This window comes from Emydura macquarii, unplaced genomic scaffold (genome assembly GCF_026122565.2).
Source record: "Emydura macquarii macquarii isolate MOO-44397 ecotype Brisbane River unplaced genomic scaffold, CSIRO-AGI_Emac_v2 contig_1451, whole genome shotgun sequence".
NCBI lineage: Eukaryota > Metazoa > Chordata > Testudines > Chelidae > Emydura > Emydura macquarii.
This window is the reverse complement of record NW_027131588.1, coordinates 427,679-442,926: the sequence shown is the minus strand read 5'-3', so window position 1 is coordinate 442,926 and position 15,248 is coordinate 427,679. Positions and strand designations below refer to the sequence as shown.

Here is a 15,248-nt window from a genome sequence, read left to right as displayed (position 1 = left end):
ACTTTGTTCCTTCCTCATGTTCCCCCATTAGGGAACAATGAGCATTATCAGCTGTAGGGCCCAATCTTTCAGCTTGGGAATGGTGACCCACATAGGATATGGCTCTATAAAAGATGGCAAAGTCTCAGTCTTACATCTGGGAATCGGGCAATCTCTCATATAGTTTACAGTTTGTTTGTTTTTGTCAGGGACAATTGGAAAACACATCCATAGTACAAGGAACACTTGCAAAGGATCTTCAGTTAAATTGTACTGCTATATCATAGAGGGCCAGATTTTGATACTACAGTACTACTCAAAAAGAGTAGAACTCAGCTACTCAAAAAGGCCCACTGACTTCAACAAGACTATTAATGGTACTTGAATGACCATGACTGACTTCAACAAGACTATTGAACGGTACTATTCAATATGGGTAAGAATACAGGAACCTGACCCATAATAAGTTACTACTTTACAACATAATTGAACTGTCTTCTGAGGGCAATGTCAAATGCAGATTCATAAATTAATAGAGAATCTCAGGCCAGAAGGGACCACTGTGATCATCTAGTCTGACCTCCTTATAATACAGGCCATAAAACTTTGCCAGAAAAAATTCCTGGTGCATATATTTTAGAAAAACATCCAATCTTTACTTAAAACTGTCAATAATAAAATATCCACCACAAACCTTGGTAAATTATTCCAAGGATTAATTACTCTCACTGTTAAAAATTCACACCTTATTTCCAGTCTGAATTTGTCTTCAACTTCCAACCATTGGATTGGGCTACACCTTTCCCTGCTAGATTGAAGAGCCCAATTCTTAAGTATTTGTTCCCAATGTAGATACCTACAGAAAGTAATCAAGTCACCCCTTAACCTTCCCTTTAAGCTAAATAGATTGAGCTCCTGGAGTCTATCAATCTAAGGCATGATTTTTAATCATTTAATCATTATTGTGGCTCTTCTCTGAACCCTCTTCAATTTACTAACATCCTTCTTGAATTGTGGGCACCAGAACTGGACACAGTATTCCAGCAGCAGTTGCACCAGTAACAAATATACAGGTAAAATAACCTCTCTACTCCTAATCGAGATTTCTCTGTTTATGCATCCCAGGATCACATTAGCTCTTTTGGCCACAGTGTCACAGTGGGAGCTCATGTTCAGGTGATTATCCACCACATATCCCAAATTGTTTTCTGAATCACTGCTTCCCAGGACAGAGTTCCGAAGCCTGTAAGTATGGTCTACATTCTTTGTTCCAAGATGTAAACATTTACATTTAGCCATATTAAAAACACATAATGTGCTTGTGCCAAGTTTACCAAGTGATTCAGATCACTGTGAATCAACAGACTTGACCTCTTCATTATTTACCACTCCCCCAATTTTTGTGTCATTGGCATACTAAATCAGTGATGATTTTAGGTTTATTTTTAGGTCATTAGCAAAATGTTATTTGCAAAAATCTATGACACCCCACCTATACCCTACTGGGGGCTCAAGCCATGACCTGGTTAATTTAGGTATCCCCACCCTTTCCCTATTGAGGGTTCAGGGTATAAGGCATCTACCCTTACCCATGGGGCTCAGGGAGAAAACTGGCCAATTTAAGTACCAACAGGGCTCAGGGCTGTATGGGTCTACAGAACCTTTTCTCAATGAAGGAGCCTTACACACCTGGGCTCTAAACATCTATTTATTAGCAACACACACAGAATATGTGTGCCAGGCAAATCTATTATGCTTACCACTCCCAATATATAGACAAACTTCACCAGATGACCAGTCAGGATCCACTCATCTGGGAGTGTCAGAAATGCCACTGCATGTCATGGTCATGCAGAAGAGTAAGCGTTCTGGCAGCTTGATATTGAATTGGAGATGGTTCTCAGAGAGTACTGTTTCTCATTTACATTATATAGGTAAAACTATCTACCTCCTTCAAATTTACTAAACCTATTACTTTATTCAATGCCTCTAGATAACAACATTTCACCAGTCATTCACTGGCACTTATGTTTCCTCCTCCTTGCTCAATTTTTTTTTAAACATTTTTTTTCTTTTATGCCCAGATTGTAACTTATTTCATGACCTTCTTTGTTTGTGCAGCTGATCAACACAAATTCATTGGTCAGAGTTTATTTTATCTAATTTACCACTTGCTGGGTCTTTCTGTATCCTCCCTAAAACTTTCCCGCATCTGGGTGTCTCTACTTTACAATCCCTGGTGTTATAGCTCTTGTTTGTGGCATTCTTGAGGTGGGGGTGCCTTAGCAGCAACAGAGCTTTTTTTACTTAATTTCAGTGGTGAAATCCCTGAGTTTCACCCAAAGCTGGAAACAGCTAGTTTAGTACAGGGGTGAGTTATGTCCCAGGCCTACAGCATAGGGACAAGACCCAATCCCTGTGGAAACAAGCTGGAAACACGCCTACTCAATGACAATTACCCATTTACAATTACATTTTGAGACCTATCAGTTAGCTAGTATTTAAATCCATTGAATGGATGCCATGTTAATTTTATATTGAGTCTATGAGTCTTATTACACATTAATCCACATATACTTTAATCTCATAGAATCATAGAATATAAGAGTTGGAAGGGACCTCAGGAGGTCATCTAGTCCAACCCCCTGCTCAAAGCAGGACTAACCTCAGCTACATCATCCCAACCAGGGCTTTGTCAAGCCTCAGCTTAAAAACCTCTAAGGATGGAGATTCCACCACCTCCCTAGGTAACCCATTCCAGTGCTTCACCACCCTCCTAGTGAAAAACTTTTTCCTAATGTCCAACCTAGACCTCCCGCCCTGCAACTTGAGACCATTGCTCCTTGTTCTGTCATCTGCCACCACCGAGAACAGCCTAGCCCCATCCTCCCTGGAACCCCCTTTCAGATAGTTAAAGGCCGCTATCAAATCCCCCCTCACTCTTCTCTTTTGCAGACTAAACAAGCCCAGTTCCCTCAGCCCCTCCTCATAAGTCCTGTGCTCCAGCCCCCTCATCATTTTGGTTGCCCTCCGCTGCACTCTCTCCAACTTGTCCACATCCTTTTTGTAGTAGGGGGCCCAAAACTGGACACAATTTTCTAAATGCGGCCTCACCAATGCCGAATAGAGGGGAATAATCACTTCCCGTGACCTGCTGGCAATGCCCCTCCTAATGCAGCCCAATATGCCATTAGCCTTCTTGACAACCAGGGCACACTGCTGACTCATATCCAGCTTTTTATCCACTGTTACCCCCAGGTCCTTTTCTGCAGAGCTGCTGCCCAGCTCGTCGGTCCCCAGTCTATAGCTGTGCATGGGATTCTTCCTTCCTAGGTGGAGGACTATGCACTTTTCTTTGTTGAACCTCATTAGATTTCTTTTGGCCCAATCCTCCAGTTTGTTTAGGTCACTCTGTATCCTATCCCTACCTTGCAGGGTATCTACCACTTCCTCCAGCTTAGTGTCATCCACAAACTTGCTGAGGGTGCAATCTACCCCATCCTCCAGATCATTAATAAAGCTCTTATCAGCAAGTTAAAGAAGTATGGGTTGGATGAATGGACTATAAAATGGATAGAGAACTGGCTAGAGCATAGGGCTCAACGAGTAGTGATCAATGGCTCCATGTCTAGCTGGCAACCGGTCACAAGCGGAGTTCCCCAAGGGTCGGTCCTGGGGCCGATTTTGTTCAACATCTTTATTAATGATCCAGGGAGGATGGGGCTAGGCTGTTCTCGGTGGTGGCAGATGAAAGAACAAGGAGCAATGGTCTCAAGTTGCAGGGCGGGAGGTCTAGGTTGGACATTAGGAAAAAGTTTTTCACTAGGAGGGTGGTGAAGCACTGGAATGGGTTACCTAGGGAGGTGGTGGAATCTCCATCCTTAGAGGTTTTTAAGCTGAGGCTTGACAAAGCCCTGTCTGGGATGATATAGCTGAGGTTAGTCCTGCTTTGAGCAGGGGGTTGGACTAGATGACCTCCTGAGGTCCCTTCCAACTCTAATATTCTATGATTCTATGATTCTATGTTGAACAAAACCGGCCCCAGGACCGACCCCTGGGGAACTCCGCTTGTGACCGGTTGCCAGCTAGACATGGAGCCATTGATCACTACTCCTTGAGACCTATGCTCTAGCCAGTTCTCTATCCATTTTATAGTCCATTCATCCAACCCATACTTCTTTAACTTGCTGATAAAAATACTGTGAGAGACAGTATCAAAAGCTTTGCTAAAGTCAAGGTATATCACATCCACCGCCTTCCCTACATCCACAGAGCCAGTCACCTCATCATAGAAAGCAATCAGGTTGGTCAGGCATGACTTTCCCTTGGTGAATCCGTGTTGACTGTTCCTGATCACCTTCCTCTCTTCCAAGTGCCTTAAAATGGATTCCTTAAGGACCTGCTCCATGATTTTTCCAGGGATTGAAGTGAGGCTGACCGGTCTGTAGTTCCCTGGATCCTCTTTCCTCCCTTTTTTGAAGATGGGCACTATATTTGCTTTTTTCCAGTCCTCAGGGACCTCCCCTGTTGCCACGAGCTTTCAAAGATAATAGCCAATGGCTCTGAAATCACCTCAGCCAACTCCCTCAGCACCCTCGGGTGCACTGCATACGGCACCATGGACTTGTGAATGTCCAATCCTTCTAAATAGTCTTGAACCCTGATACTTTATATAGACTTGCAGTATTTCTATGATTAGTTTATTAATTTAAATAGGAAATACATAGTGGGAAAGTTCTAATTTTAACTGACTAAAGAAAGTAAATTCAGAATAAAGGTTGTCTCCCCATCTTTAGCTCAACTAACTTTATTTATGGCTGCATTCCCCCATCTAGTGCTCCTGTTTCAAGGTGAGTTAAGAAAGGAAAGACAGACATATTTTTTCTTGATGGATTTAAATTAGAATTTTAATATAACTGATTTGTAATATATTAACTCTATGAAGGTTGATATTTTCCAGGCGGCAAGAAAAATGAAACATTAGGAGGATGAGCACAGAATAGAATCATAGAATATTAGAGTTGGAAGGGACCTCAGGAGGTCATCTAGTCCAACCCCTAGCATGTATGGTCAGTCACCTCAGGAAGACGGTGACACCCTGTATACCATATAAGTACAAACTATTACAGTCAGAGAAGATGGCAAGTGATACTTGCAGTGAAATGAGCGTTATTATGCAGATGGCACATGTAATTATCTAAAGTTTGTTATCTATTCATTTCCATCTCTACTAAATTTGACTAAAATAAAATTGTCATTTGACAAAAGCTTTAACTGTTCAGCTGTCACAAATTTTCAGTTTTTGCAACCGTGAAGTGATTAGACAGACAGACAGACAGACCGACCGACGAATGTTTCCCAACCGGTGTGCTGCAGCACACGGGTGTGCCATGAGGTCTGAGTAGGTGTGCCATAGAATTTTTTTGAAAAACTACTTGAAAAGTTCTGGATTGGCTCATGAATATTCGTGAGTTCATTTGGAGACTATATGGTCGTGTGCCTCAAAATAATTAAAGGTATCAAGGTGTGCCATGGCAGGGAAAAGGTTGGGAACCACTGAGAGAGACAGACACTCAATTTCTACATTAAGTTGCACAGCAAGAACGATTTATACTTTTATTCATAAATGATAGCTATGAATTTTTGTATTAAATAGATCAGATTATGCTGTGTGCTGTAGTAGGATTTTTTAAACACTATTCACAAACTACTTACAGTATATTACACTCTGCTTTAGTCCCTACTTTGCTTAACATAATTGAACATCACAGATAGATGTCGTCTCTTTTCTAAAATAGCCTATATAATTAAGGAATCTATTTTTAAAGAAGCTGAAAATCTTCCAAACTGTCATTCATGATTTGCTGCTCTGCCTCTATTTTCCCTTTATTTTCTAATCAACTTTGTCAAACAAAAATCCTTAAGAATTCTATAATATTACAGATGAACATAACGAGTTTAAAAATTGCAGTAACAACTCACTTGTAATTTTTATTACATTTATGTCTACATAAAACTGAAAAAAACTACATAAATGAGAAAGCAGCTGAAGGGAGAAATCAAACTGCTGCCTTTATTAGATGCAAGTCTAATGTCTTTCAGATAAAATATTTCTAGGTACCAGAGTCAACCAAGATTTCAATAGAAACTGAAGATGAAAGCATTCATGCATAAAAGGCAAGTGTGATAATTATGATGCGTAGACAAGATAATGGAAAATACCCTTGCCTTTTTGTATCAAGTACTGCTTTGACCTAGACAACCTGTAATGCTTCATCACATTTAATGCATTATTTTATTTTAATTATTTAGGAGAATTCAATTAATTCAGTAGGCATCTGGTCAGCAAGACTAAACCTTCTAATTCATGCAGCTTTTTTAGCTGTTGCATTTCTGCAAAAAATATGCTGCAAAAACAGTTTTGAATAAACATGTAATTAAGTCTGAAGTCCTCATCTTCCTCCAACTTTATTAACCTTTACTGATTAGGTAAATTGCAGCCATGTGGCTGACATGACATTTTCATCATTTTAAAACAGCTTACTTTAAAAAAAAACTTTGAACATGTTTTAATGGGCAGTAACTACAGCATGAAGATCACAGATACTTCTTTCTCAGACTCTACTAGGAATAAAATAATATGGAATTATGGAGCAATTAAAGAAAATATACAGTCAAAGAAAGTAAAAATTTCATTACATGTGTATGTAAGGATTATAGTAATCACCTTCCATGTTCTACTCTAATCTACTATCCAGACCCAGGGACTCATCCACTTTAATATTCATGAGAACAGTTTGCCCCTGCCAGAAGTTCAATATTACATTTACAGTACATTGGTATTATTAATGTAATGCATTTGGGCTATTAAGATATACCAGCTTTATAGTTATTAGTATGCCAAAACTTTCATAATAGAACTACATAATTGTCCATATGAGTTTAAAAGAAAGTAATTCTTGGAGTTCATTTTTAAATTTGATGCAGAATTGAACTAGCTGAAATAAGTGAAAAATGTGATGGGATAGAAACCTTTAATGTCTGCTAAACTAGTAGCCAGTACCAAATTTTATGTTGGGATGAATAAATGTCTCATGTAGTCTACAGGGCTGGTATTTCTTGGGGCTCAACCCAAAGACCACTGAAGTCAACAAGAATCATTCCAGCATCTTTGATAGCTTTTGATCAAGCCTTAAGAGAAAGCCCAACATAAGGAAGAAAAAATTGCAAAGTATTTACATGCCCTGTTACAACCATTCAAAAAGCTGAATTTTGAATTTTAAACAATAAACCTGACACAAGGAAAACTGGGTGAAATTTTTTAGTAAATAAACTATTCATTGAAAAATGCAGTTTTGGCAACCTAAAACATGAATTCATGCTGAAGAGGAGGAAGAGCAGGAGGCAGCAGCCTCCCTTATAAACTTTAGCCCAGTGGGAGACCCAGGTTCAATTGCCTCCTCTGCATGATGAGAAAAAGAGATTTGAACATGGGTGTCCCACCTTTCAGTTGAGTGCCCTAACCACAGGTCTATAGCATATTCCAGAATCAGCCATTCTCAATCGCTCCTGTTGAAGCTGTTCCACTTTGTAAAAGTAATTTAACAGTCATTGGAATAAGGATTTGAACTTGGGTATTCCACATCCTAGGTAAGGATGTGTGTCTCTAATATCTTGTGACCAACATGACTACCACTCTGCAAACAACATGGACATTCATGATGGCCATTCATAATAATTCATAATGACCATGAATAGTCATTGGGCCAGGGAAAGAGTGAGAATGTCTCTCCGGTCATGCTCTGTGTAGCTCGAAAGCTTGTCTCTTTCATGTGGATGGAATCTTCAGAGATTTTACTTGTTTAAATTGAAGAAGTATCTACTAGAAGTATACTTCCCTAGCCTCACTTTTGCAAATGGCACAACCTTTTTGGCTGAAATTAAAAAAAAGAAAAGCAAAACAAGCAACTTTACTCTGGAGACAAATCAAGTAATGCCTTGATCTAGACAAAATCACAAGCATCTATAAATATAGTAAAAAAAATTAGTCAAGAAAGAGATTAAGTTTTAAGAACCAAGCTTCAATTGAGACTGTAAGGTTATTTTATGTGAAATCAAAGATATTCCTGAAAATCAAGAACTTTTGAGACAAACATCTTAGATGAGAAATGTTGAAAATATTACCTTGAGCTAGTCTTTCAAGTCGTTTTCCATGTTCTGGAGGGACAGCATACCTAAAATTTACACAAAGAAAAGGATTAGATGTTTAGAGCTTTAACTACAAAACAATACTAATTCGGCATGGAGAAAACATCTGAAAGAAGAGAGACAAAATATGGTTAAATAATGTAAAATGCTGTGTAAAACATGAGGAAAACCAAGGATTTGCTTACTTTAAAAAAAAAAGAAAGTGCTTTGTTTTACTTTTAGTTTTGAAAACTGATTAGTGTAATATAAATTGTAGTTAAAGAATGTTTTAGTCAAAAATACAGTTGTGAAATACTAGAGTTTGGCAATACCTGTATATAATTATACCTGTACACAGTTATTCCAGTTAAAAGAAATGCAGCTATTTATCTTTTACTTTTATTTCCAAATAAGACAAACACATATAACAAAACAGCATAACATTCATACAGGATTATTTTCTTTGATTGTTACCATGTTTCACAAATAAGAGTTCAACCAAAAAATATGAGTTTAAGATGCATTTTTCATATTTGTTTTTTACAGTTGAGTTGCGGGAATGAGATGGTTAATTTTATTCATAAGCCATTAAACTTAAAATTATGTATAACTGAAAGAAATATGCATTCTGTAAATTCAATATTTATCACATGCTATTTATGAAAATACTGTATTTGGAAATATTTCAATCTTTGATTTCCAGAAGGCACTTTTTACACTTTTAATGAAAGTATATTCACAACAGATCTGTGACAAGAAAAAGCTCTGGTAATATGACAGTACTTTTAGTGTTTATTGTAGCTTGAAAATTTAAGATTACTGTAATACAGTTCCTTTCCTTATTTAGCAGCACATGACAATGCATCAATAAATTAGCATTTTGTTATTTACTTCACAGATTTATCGTACATATTAATTTGCTTATAATATTTGGATTCAATTAGCATATATGATACATATGTGCAATGAGCTACTATTTTAGTTTGCGTGTTTACGACAGAGTTGAATTGCATTTGATATCTTCTCTGCATAATAAACATGTCACTTCGATCAGGTGAAAAATCAGCAAGTATGTGTTTATAGCCTATTCTATATATGAATGTTTTCAGATTGGTCCAACAGTTAAACTAGATAAGAAATAGGTTCCTGTACTCTGAAAGTAGGAGTTAAGCTGGGAAATAATAGAAAAAATTGTGAACTGTCAGTTGACTTTCTGATTACTGGTCCAGAATCATCTCTTGGAAATGTTCATTAACCATGAACGTATATGCAGTGGTTCACTTAAGTTTTTCTAGCCATGATCAGTCAAAATATTGGATCATAAAATGGGGCTGTCACTTACATCCATAAAATAATTCAGCTATGGTATATCTTTCAAGCAGAATGACAACAATTCTAGAGAATATGGCACATTGGCTTCAACTCTAGTGGAAACTCCCATCGTAAAACAAAAAAGTAAATAGCCCATGGCAAAGGGGAAAAAGCATTGCTCACCCTACTCCAAGTAACCCCTCAACCCAAATTAAAACATAAGTCACCTGATCTCAATATCTAAGGTAAACTGTACAATTCCCAGTCTAAATCAGCCTTTCGCCTCACAACTCTGTCCATCTGACTGAGACCATGAGTTGTTAAAGTTTTGTTCCCATGTAAATAGTTAGAGCCAAACCCAAGCAAAATCATGGCAATTTCTATCTTATACTTGAAGTATAATAAAATAATCCACCAACGCCAAACCATCCAACTTCCTTCCTCAATTGATATTTAAATTAGCTTTATAATTTAATGATCCTTTGTAAGGACTATCCACTCCATAAATGAAAATCAAGAAGCCCATGACCATGCAATAATTCAACATTCCCTAGTACAGAAAGAGAACAGAATCACAAACAGTAAATAATTAACAAGATTCACAACCTCACAAATAACGGATAACTAAATTACAAAATTTACATCACTACCTATTTTAACTAAATAAATGCTCCAGTATCTGCTGTAAAACATTTCCCACTATAAATGTTCTTTAAACTTGGAGAATATTTATGGTGGAAAATGCTTTACAGAAGATACTGGTTATTTTAAACTCATGTTTCCAATTAAAGGTGAAAACCTGTGTTATTTCTCAAATGCCGATGGCATAAGTGTCTTTTAATATGAATATTTGCAAATATTGTGTATCTAAATACAAGCATTCATATAACAACTGACTGCTACCATTGTTATAGGAATATTAAGATGATTTATGTACAAATATAGGAATGCTATTTGATGCTAAATTAATTACTAATGTAAGAAGCTATTTAAATAGAGAATATTTATATTAATAGGGAATTACTTACTTACTAGCAGTGCTCAAACAGTTTTCAATCCACTCAGGAAGATGAGAAAAATCATCTTTCCAAAAACTATCATATAACAGCATCAACTTAAGCTTAAGTCTTTCTACAAGTTATTTAATCTTTAAAAACTGTTTTGAGAAAAAACGGTTACTTATCTTCGTAACTGTTGTTCTTTGAGATGTGTTGCTCAGGTCTATTCCAAGAAGGTGTGCGCATGGCACGTGCACAGTAGTTGGAAGATTTTTCCCCCAGCAGTATCTGTCGGGTCAGTGCAGGCATCCCCTGGAGTGGCTCCTCATGACATTGTACATAGGTTTCTGCCAACTCGCCGCCTCCTCAGCTCTTTCTTGCTGTTCAGCTCTGACAAGAGGGGTAGGCGGGTGGGTCATGAAATGGACATGAGCAACACATCTCAAAGAACAACAGTTACAGAAGGTAAATAAACTGTTTTTTCTTCTTTGAGTACTTGCTCATGTTGATTCCAAGTAGGTGACCCCCAAGTTGACCCTAGGAGGAGGGATTGGAGCTCACGAAATGGCTGACTGGAGCATTGCTCTGCCGAATGCTGAATCATCTCTAACCTGTTGAGTAATGGCATAATGTGATGTAAACGTGTGGACAGAAGACCGTGTTGCAAATCTCCTGTGAAGGGATCTGCGCCAAGAACGCCGCTAAGGACACCTGCGCCCTGGTAGTGTGTGCTGTCAGAGCCGGGGCTGGTACTTTAGCCAGGTCCTAGCAGGTTCTGATACAAAAGGTAATTAATGACGAAATCCTCTGGGATGGAACTGGCAGACCTTTCATCCTGGCCATTACAGCGATGAAAAGTTGATTCGATTTACGAAAAGGTTTAGTCCATTCTATATAGAATGCTGATGTCAAGTGAATGGAGGCAATGCTCCCTGCTGTTGGCATGCGACTTCAGAAAGAACACTGGTAAAAAGATTTCTGGGAGGGGGGAGACATAACTGTACCTTATCCCTGTGGAATACTGTATATATGGTCGGTCAGAAGTCAACGCCTTAAGTTCCAACACTCTCCTTGCTGAGGTGATTGCGACAAGGAAGGCTACCTTCCATGAGAGTTATAAGAGAGAGCAATTCGCTAAGGGCTCAAATGGAGGCCCCATCAGTTTATTAAGTACCAGGCTGAGATCCCAGGCTGGAATGAAGTGACAAACCATGGGGTAAAGTCTTTCTAGGTCTTTGGGGAACCTAGACACGAAAAGACTGGAAAACACTGAGCATCCTCCTTCCCCCAGGTGGAAAGCAGAGATCTCTGCTAAGTGTACCTTTACAGACGATGCAGCTAGTCCTAGCTGCTTCAAGTGCAGCAAGTAATCCAAAATAACAGGCAGTTCCTCTCTGCGTCGACCACATAGAGAATCTTTTCCATTTAGCAAAGTACACGCCCTAGTGGATGGCTTTCTACTACCGAGGAGGGCCTCCTGCACTTGCTGTGAGCACATCATTTCCCTAGGGTTCAACCACACAACTTCCACGCCATGAGGTGAAGTGATTCTAGGTTGGGATGATGCAGCTATCCATGGTTCTGTGAGATCAAGTCTGCGACCAAGGACAGAGTGATTGGGATGTCTATGGATAGCTGCAGCACTGTTGTATACCAGCATTGCCTGGGCCAAGCTGGGACTATGAGTATGACCGAGGCCCTGTCTCTCCTGATTTTCAGGAGGAGCCTTGTGAATGAGAGGGAACAGTGGGAAAGCATAGCACAGGTGCTGATCCCATGGAAGGAGGAATGCATCTGCCAGGGATCCTGGACTCTATTTCAGGTAGGAACAGAATTGATGACACTTCCTATTGGACCTAGTTACAAAGAGGTCTGCTTGGGGAAAGCCCCACTTTTGAAAAATGACTCTCACTATGTCCAGGAAGAGAGACCATTCGTGGGAGTTGAAAGAACGGCTGAGTTGGTTTGCCAGCTTGTTCTGAGCACCAGGCAGGTAAGATGCTTCCAGGTGGATAGAATGAGCAATCGGAAGTCCTAAAACCTGAGGGCTTCCTGGTACAGCGGAGAGGAGCGTGCTCCCCCCGTCTATTTATATAGAACATTACCATGGTATTGTCCATCATTACTGACACGTCTCTTCCTTCCAGGTGAGGTTGGAAAGCTTGGCAGGCCAACTGGACTGCTTGTAGCTCCCTGACATTTATGTGAAGTGATAGCACCTCTGGAGACCACAGACCTTGAGTTCTCAGCGAGCTGAGATGCACACCCTACCCCAGCGCTGAAGCATCCGTAACTAATACCCCAGACAGCTGTGATCTGGAAAATGGGACCCTTCCACAGACATGTCAAGGGTCTAACCACCAGTGGACTCTAATACTTGAGGTGGGAAGGAGACTACCTTGTCCAGCCTGTCCCTGCCAGGATGATAAACTGATGCTAACCATGATTGGAGAGGTCTGAGTCTAAACCTCGCATGTTTGACCATGAAAGTGCATGAAACCATATGGCCTAAAAGCATGAGGCAACCCCAAAGTGTTGTGGTGGGAAACCGCCTGAAGTTCTGTATTATGGAGCACATGGCCTGAAATCGAGATTCTGGTAGTAGCACTCTGGCCTGGACCAAGTCCAGGACTGCTCCAATTAACTCTGTTCTTTATGAGGGCTCTAATATTGATTTTCTTATATTCAACTGGAGACCCAGACTGTCAAAGGTCGACCGTATTAGAGCAACATGAGTGTCTACCTGTTCCCCTGAAACAGTCCCTGACCAGCCAATCATCCAGATATGAATACACTTAACACAATGTCTCCTTAAGAATGCCGCGACAATGATCATGCACTTGGTGAAGACTCCTGGGGCCATCAAGAGGCCGAACAGGAGGACTGTGAATTGATATTGGGTGCACCCTACCACAAATCTGAGGAATCTCCTGTGGGGAGGTATTTCAAGATGTGAAAATAGGCATCTTTTAAGTGAAGGGCAGCATACCAGTCCCCCAGATCCAGAGTGGGGATGATTGAAGCTAGGGAGACCATGCGGAATTTTAGTTTCTTTTGAATCTATTGAGATTCCACATGTCGAGAATAGTCTGAGCCCCCCTTTTGCCTTGGGGATCAGGAGGTATCTGGAGTAAAACCCCTTTCCCCTCAGGTCATGAGGGACCTCCTCCACCGCTCCAGCATGTAGCAGTTGTTGCACCTCTTGTATAAAAAGTTGCTTGTGAGAGGAGTCACTGAAGAGGGACAGGGAAGGGCGGTGGGAGGGTGAGGTAGAACAAAACTGGAGGGAGTATCCCATTTCTACTGTGCGCAGAACCCATTTTTCCGATGTTATTCGGGTCCAGGCTCAGTAGAAATGGGATAAATGGTTTAGAAAAAGAGGATGAGAATCTGGGTACTGTCCTAGAGTGTTGCCCTTGGGCGTATCTTCAAAGATTTTGCTTTGGACGGGGGGCTGCATGCCTGAGCCTCTGCCCAGGTTGGTTGGCTGTGGCGTTCTACACCTGTTATTTCTACCCCTTTTTCTGAAGAAGTCCTGCCTGGATTGAGGTGAGCAGAATCTCTGGCCAGAGCGGGGCTTAAAATGCTTCCTTTGAGTGGAAGACGTGTGACGCCCCAAGGATTTCAAGATCGCCCTCGAGTCCTTAAGGCTATGGAGCTTATAGTCCGTCTGCTCTGAAAACAGGCTCCTGCCCTCAAAGGGCAAGTTCTATATGGTAGACTTCTGGCGGAAGGCCTGACACCTGCAGCTAGGAGCTCCTTCTCATAGCCAGTTCGGAAGCCATAATCCTTGTAGCTGAATCAGCCGCATGTAACGCAGCCTGGAGCGATGTCCTGGCTACCACCTTGCCTTCCTCCACCATGGTCCCAAACTCGACCTTGGAGTTGGTAAGGAACAGGTCTTTAAGCTTCATCATCGCCTCCCATGAATTGAAGTTGTATCTGCTGAAAATTGCCTGCTGATTGGCGATATGCAGTTGGAGCCGCTGATGGAATAGATTTTTCTCCCAACTAAGTCCAATCTCTTGAGCTCCTTTGATTTGGGCGTTGAGCCCTGCTGGACCTGTCTCTCCTTTTCGTTCTCTGCAGACACTACCAGTGAACCAGGTTGTGGATGAGTAAACAGGTACTTGTATCCTTTGGATGGGGCAAAGTATTTCCTCTCTATCCCCATGGTTGTGGGGGGGGGGTGAGGGGGGGAAATCAAGGCAGGAATTTGCCATAAGGTTTTCGTTGTGGTCTGGATTGTCTTGATCAGAGGCAATGCTACCCTTGAAGGGCCCTCTGGTGTCAGAATATCCATTATAGGATCCACTGACTCTTGGACCTCCTCTGCTTGCAACCCCAAGTTCCAGGCCACTCATCTCAGGAGCTCTTGGTGAGCTCTGTTAGGGCTCTATAGGGATGTGGGTAGCTGACGTTCCAGCCACCACTTCATCTGGGGAGGAAGAAGCACAAGCATTGTCCTGGGCACAATATCCATCTCCTGAATGTCCTGACCAGCAGGGTTCTCCCTGTCCAGAACCCCCTTGCCTGCTTTGGGACACTCCTTGGTGCCGAGGTCTTCCTCAGTACCATGCCCCACACTGGCTGCTGCTGACAGCTGTCTCCCTGCGGCCACCTACCTCGGTGCTGTGTGGTGGGAGTCTATGCTCCGGGGTATAGGCCGCTTGGGTCTCTGAAGCGACTGAGTAGGGGTCTCTAGGCTGCAACCCTTGGGCCTGATGGTATGCCCACAAGGTCCAGAAGGGCCATTGCTGGGGCATCTGCCAC

At 41.1% G+C, this 15,248-nt stretch overlaps 1 protein-coding gene across 10 annotated transcripts in view; it reads right to left on the bottom strand.

The window, feature by feature from the left end:
• Positions 1–15,248, bottom strand: part of KDM4C (lysine demethylase 4C) — a 463,532-nt gene that overhangs the window by 364,622 nt on the left and 83,662 nt on the right. For all 10 annotated transcript variants that reach the window (XR_010920738.1, XR_010920740.1, XR_010920739.1 and 7 more), the window contains exon 6: positions 8,164–8,213. Coding sequence is in view for 6 of the 10 variants with exons in the window: in XM_067553078.1 (XP_067409179.1) it covers positions 8,164–8,213 (50 nt within the window). In the remaining 4 variants the exon portion in view is untranslated. The remainder of the gene's footprint in view (positions 1–8,163; positions 8,214–15,248) is intronic.